Raw genomic sequence first — 5,873 nt, 5'->3', positions numbered from 1 at the left:
TTCTCACTCCTTACATACTTTACCTTTTCTCCTTTTTATGTCTAAGCAGTCATGTTTGTTTTTGACGTAAACGAATCATGCATCTCTCTGATTGGTTAATCCACTTGTCAATCACGTCCTCTAGAATCAAGGAGATACAGCTTCAGATTGTCTTGTCTTTGTAAAGTTTGGTCAAAGCGTGTGGTTCTGGCTGTTCAGGTAACCCCCCCACTGCACCAGACTGTAGAGGCACAGATAATACTCCCTACAACTGTACAACAACTCACCCTGATAAAATAGATAATCCTATGTCCTGTCAATCATCATATCATTGTTGTACTGTTTTCCTGTGACCTCTTGTATAAAGCTGTGATTTTATATTTTACTTCCTTTATTTCCTTTGTGGATCAATAAAGCCTTTTTTCCCCCTACAGAATTAGTATTAAGTATTAAAGGGAAGTGCCTCAAAGAATTCACAGAAATAGTGATGTGAGATATTTTGTGTACAGAAGTGAAAGTCCAGCATCAGCATTTGAGCAGATTAACACAGGGACGTCTTATTCTTTTACATCCATCTGCAGTTTACAAGAAAAGTCCATCCTCCATCCATCCATTCCATCAAATGAACTGTAAACCATGCAGTTGTTGTAAGGTGTAAGGTGTGATCTTTGCACTACATTATCTTATGTGACTATTGTCAGTACTTTTTACATGATGTACAAATACTGCGGTAGTACACAATAATGACCTTATAACATAAAGGCAAGAGACATACTAACACATTGTTTCCCAAAAACTGGGTCATGACCCTCAGGTGCATGTAGGTCTGTTATGTACAGTTCTGATTATGCCTCTGATCTGCTGTTGCGCTCTCCTTCTGCACCCGGACTGGAACATGCTACAAAAACACAGACAGGCCCAACTATCTCACTAGAAATGTTGAAATGTTAAGACATGCTTTGTAATATATATATATATATATATATATATATATATATATATATATATATATATATATATATATATATATATAATATGTTTAATATTTTGTTTAAATTTTAACATGTATCCGCATAGACATATTTTAAATGTGCTCATTTCACTTTACTTGAGTCATGGGTTTGACCTTTGAGTGCGCTGAGTCGGAGCAACTTAGTGGAGGACTATGGAAGCCTGAAGTTTTGAGAAAATTCGATGATGTTTGATTTGAAATTTGATGATTATGTTGCTTCTGCCCATAATATGTGTATATATATGATCAAATAATATTCACTTCCAAACCAAAATATTTCAGTTGTGGATCTGTTGCGGTAATGAGAAAAAGACCCTTGAAAGTGGAAAAAACAAAAAAACAAACCAAAAAAAAAAGTGATGAGTGTTCCGAGATACTTCATTTGATTATGTACACGGGGATAGGAGTATCCCGGAATATTCCATTTGATCATGTACACGGGGATAGGAGTATCCCGGAATATTCCATTTGATCATGTACATGGGGATAGGAGTATCCCGGGATACTCCATTTGATCATAGGGATGTGAGTATCCCGATTTCTCAGCGCACATGAAAACAGCAGATCCTGAATACTGCCATAACCAGGATATGACGAATAACCGTGTTTAAACACACTCAGTGTATGTTCATGGGGGTGAAAATATCAGTATCGGTACTCAGTATCGGCAAGTACACAAATGATTATACTCGTACTCATATCAGTTTTCAACAAAGATAAATCATTCATGAGAATCACCCAACTGCTGCTGTGATTTTGGGTTTACAAAACTAAATTGAATATGATTTCTCAGAGCTGCAGGTGTTTCTTCTGTTCCTCTTTCTGTGGTTTCAGGAAAAGCTGCTAAAATGCTGATAATCGACTCTCACTTCTGTGCACACTGCATCTCCACCCTCATTTCTGCTCTTTTTTTAACTTCTTCATGTTTCTTTAACACTTGACCTTTGACCTCATATTCGGGATCTCTAAGAAATTTTTCCTCGAAGTCTCCTCCTCTATCCACAGTCACTTGTTGGGCCTTATAAATGTGGCGATGACAGCTTCACAGACTGTACTCTCCTGCACATTGAGGACCTGGACTTCCTCGAGTGGCTCCTGTCTGTGTGGAATCTGCTGCAGTCTGAACATCTGTCTCCAAACAACATCTTCACTTCTGACGGTGAGCGCCTCTTCATGTTTACAGACTGTAACCTGAAGCTATTCTAACATCTACAAGATCTCTGAGAGAATTTTGTAACATTCAAAATCAACAAGATCGTTGATTTAAACAACAGAAAGTTAGAAAATCAAAAGGACTAATCCAAGACTATTGAGCATCCCTCCTGCAGATAGAGTTCAAGTGTGTAGGGTCAGAGCCCACTCAAGACTGAGACACAGAGAGGGGCTCATCCAGGACAGAGGAGGGTCATCCAGTCAGGTGAGAGAAGAGGAGGATGTAGGTCCACAGAAGTGAATCAGGGCACAGGAGAGGTAACTAGAGTCCAGTCAGCACCGAGAAGTCAGTGGGAGGACAGGGAACGAGACATGGAACAACTTATGAATAGCAAAGAACAGACTCCAGGTGAACTGAACAGTGAAATTTATTGACAGGCAAAGTAGAAGAATCCAGAAGATAGTGCCTTCCCATAGTTACTATACTTCCCCAGCAGACTTTGAGCTGAGCTCAAACTCTGGGTTTTATTTCTGTTCTTAACTGGCCTGGCCATTTCAAAGAGGAAATATTAAGGCTGGTTTTCCTTGCAAATCCTTTTGTTGGGTTTGGATCACACAAGAAGGATCTGATCTAAACAGAAATGACTGTAGTGTTTTCACAGTCCAGAAGACATCAGGTCAGTGCAGCCATGGCACAGTAAAAGAACTTATTTTTAGCTTTTCTGTACATCTGGACTTTGAAGGGAACACAGACATTATTTTGGGTTAACTAAATATACACCTTATATTCAGCTTTGTGAGAGATGGTGTGTGTGTGTGTGTGTGTGTGTTTTCACTGTTTGATTTTCTAACTTTCTATTGGTTAAATCAATGATCTTGTAGATTTTGAACTTCACAAAACTACACTGAACTTTGCTTTCATAAATGTGTGTGTGACAGTCTGACAGAGTGTGTTCTTCTGCAGTGGTCACACTCGTCTCATCTGCTTGGAGTTGGACCACAGCACACTGAGGACCTGGAGTCTGTGTGGAATCTGCTGCAGTCTGAACATCTCCAAACAAGCTTCTTTCACATCTGACGGTGAGCACCTCTTCATGTCTAGAAACTGTCATATAACATTTGTATTTTACTAAAAGGAACTGTATCTACAAAGGTTCGACTCTGGCAGGTTCGAGGTTCAGTTGTGATTGTAGCACCTTTTTAAAACTACATACAGCTACATACAGTTCCTTGTGTTTGGTCCTATAGTTTTGTCATGTGAGAACAGCTAAAGCTTCAGCTCCTACAGAACAGAGAGCACACATGAGGACTGTTCAGTTGGACTTTGTCACAGTTAGTTGGAACTGGAAGCTGGTACTTTTTAAATAACGTTTTTTCCTGTTTTATTTTGTGAACAGAACAATGAAGAGATCCAGAGCCATCCTCGTCTGGCTCCTCACTCTGGCAGCACTGAGCTGTGTCTCTGCTAAGACTTTTCTAAAGCTCAACTCCACACAGGATCTGAAAAGAATTTATGCAGAAAAAGAAAATCCTGTTTCTGCGCACAGCCTCCCTCTGCTCCACCTGCTCGCCAACCACGTTTCTATCGACAGTAACACCCATGTCTATCCAGATTTTGACCCAACTACAGATTATGGGTCCGACCCCTATGAAAACCCTGAAAATTTGCTGGACAGAGACTGCAAATATTACACTTTAGGCAATGTTAATAAGAAATTCAATGACTCCAAGACCATTCCTCCATATGTGCGTCATCCCAAAGGTCTGAACATGCCCAATATGAACAGGGCTCGCATTCTCCTTTGCCTAAGCTACAATGGAAAAAGGTGGCGCATCCACCAAGTGTATCTCACCCAACATTATGAATCCAGGTCTCAGGGCACTGCACATGACCCAGCTCGCACCTTTGAAATAAGCCCCGAGCTGCTCCGAGAACTCCAAGAGTTTTCATTCAACGACGATGTGGCGGCACTGCAGAGGCTGAGGGACCAGTACAACCAGAACATAGACAACTCCCAGTTAAACAGCATTATAAACACATGGGGGAGAGAGCAAGCTCCTCTAGGGCTGCTTATATTACACATGAACCTATCCAGAAAAAGGATGAAACGCTGTGGTGGCCCAATACCAAGCCAATGTGAAGAGTTTGATCAGATGCATGTTGCTGTGGTGACTGGAAGCAATGGATATGCTACTATTGTGTGGAGAGATGTTTATCAGAGCTGGATAGATAAACAAGCAGCTATATTACTCTTCAATTCGAACGATAAACTACAAACATACATAGTACTTGAAAGCAGTAGTGGCAGTTATGAAACTTCGGTATCACTGAACGACGGGCTTCAGGCGAGGTTGAAAAATTACGGCGATTTCGGGCTCAGGTTATCGTTAATAGGAGAGTACTGCAGAAGTCCAGAATTTCAAAGTCCAAAGCCAGTTCCGATTAGAGGTTATGACATTGCCAAACTGCAGCTCTTTGTTAGAAATGGCTACAGCTGTTTCCGCCTGTATTTTGAAAAAGATTATACTCTGGACCGGTGGTTTCCTGATGCCTGGGTAGCGCTGTATGAGTCCTATAGAGAGAGCACAGATAACTACAACTCTGGGCAGTGGCAGTGGGTGACCTACTTTGCTGAAGGCCCTGATTCTGGTAAATATAAGACTTACGAGTACTGCACTGGTACAGCAGTTGATAAAGGACTCCAAGCGCGGTTTATGATCAGAGATTACCAGGAAAGAGCAACAACTCCAATATGGGTTTAATCTCAGATATTTTACGGAACTTTTAAAATCTAGTTAAGCAGTTTAGTAAACATATATCTGCAGATGTTTTGCAAAATTGAAAATTTTGTACTTATTTGATCAATGAAACATGTTTAATATGACCCACCAACAACTCCAACAATGAATAATAGAAGCCCCTTCCACCAGTGACGTCCCATTAACCATGTGAAACAAACAAAACATTATTTCTCAAGTGTTTTGTGTTGAGTGTCAAGAAGTTTTGACTGTTCATATGGAAAAAAAAATTTAATGTAATATGACTTTAATACATGGGAGGTGAGATTTTGGAATTGTTTGGACATCCTATGTTAGATGGAACCTTTTAACTGGCTAATAATAAATTTAAAAACTATTTTATAACCCTTTGCAAGTAATCAGTAATGTATTCCAATCAGAAATGATTTGTATGATTTTCAGTTTTGTGTTTTATTTCTAAGTGTTTCATTTGTTGTTGTTGTGTGTTGTATGGGAACAACAGGAAGAGCAGCCGGTGTCACTGACATCAGCTCGTGGATCCCAATCAAAATCAAAAATCAAATCAAATCTCAGAGTGATGTGTATTTTATGCTCTAATCAACATTGCATGTATAATTATGTGGAATGTTCTACTCTGATTATAATAAAAAGACAAAAGCATGATTAGTCTGAATGTGATTCATTTATTTAAAAAAGACTCACAACGGTTTTAACAGTAAACATTTCTCAAATCTGTTGGCCGTGTCTTGTACATATATCACTCTTACCATTTTCAAATTATTAATTAAAATAGAATTTCCCTTGACTACAATAGACTATTATCACGCTTCCAGGTTTTGTGGGCGGGGTTTATCTACTTTGTGCAGTTCCACTTCCGGCGCAATAACAACAATGGCTCAAACAATGGCTAGATGTCACTGCTTTTTTCAAATAATGAATTAATCAACACGATCAATACATATTCTTTGTA

General features: G+C 39.4%; 1 protein-coding gene across 4 annotated transcripts; it reads left to right on the top strand.

Annotated features, from left to right (window-relative positions):
• The first annotated feature begins 1,978 nt into the window (after window positions 1–1,978).
• Window positions 1,979–5,433, top strand: LOC129410255 (uncharacterized). Of its 4 annotated transcripts, none has more exons than XR_008632796.1 (2): window positions 1,979–2,150; window positions 3,108–3,211. XR_008632796.1 is itself a non-coding variant. In XM_055157769.1 (2 exons), exon 2 carries the CDS (start codon window positions 3,545–3,547, stop codon window positions 4,904–4,906), a length of 1,362 nt encoding a protein of 453 aa, XP_055013744.1. In that variant the 5' UTR covers window positions 1,996–2,150; window positions 3,541–3,544; the 3' UTR covers window positions 4,907–5,433. The 4 variants fall into 4 exon arrangements, 2 of the variants coding, with proteins under 2 accessions (XP_055013744.1, XP_055013745.1); XR_008632797.1 differs by having other exon boundaries at window positions 3,083–3,205; XM_055157769.1 differs by lacking the exon at window positions 3,108–3,211 and adding an exon at window positions 3,541–5,433 and having other exon boundaries at window positions 1,996–2,150.
• Window positions 5,434–5,873: the final 440 nt, after the last annotated feature.

This window comes from Boleophthalmus pectinirostris, unplaced genomic scaffold (genome assembly GCF_026225935.1).
Source record: "Boleophthalmus pectinirostris isolate CB_2022bp ecotype Guang Dong unplaced genomic scaffold, ASM2622593v1 HiC_scaffold_22, whole genome shotgun sequence".
Lineage (NCBI taxonomy): Eukaryota > Metazoa > Chordata > Actinopteri > Gobiiformes > Gobiidae > Boleophthalmus > Boleophthalmus pectinirostris.
This window is presented reverse-complemented; position numbering and strand designations above follow the sequence as displayed.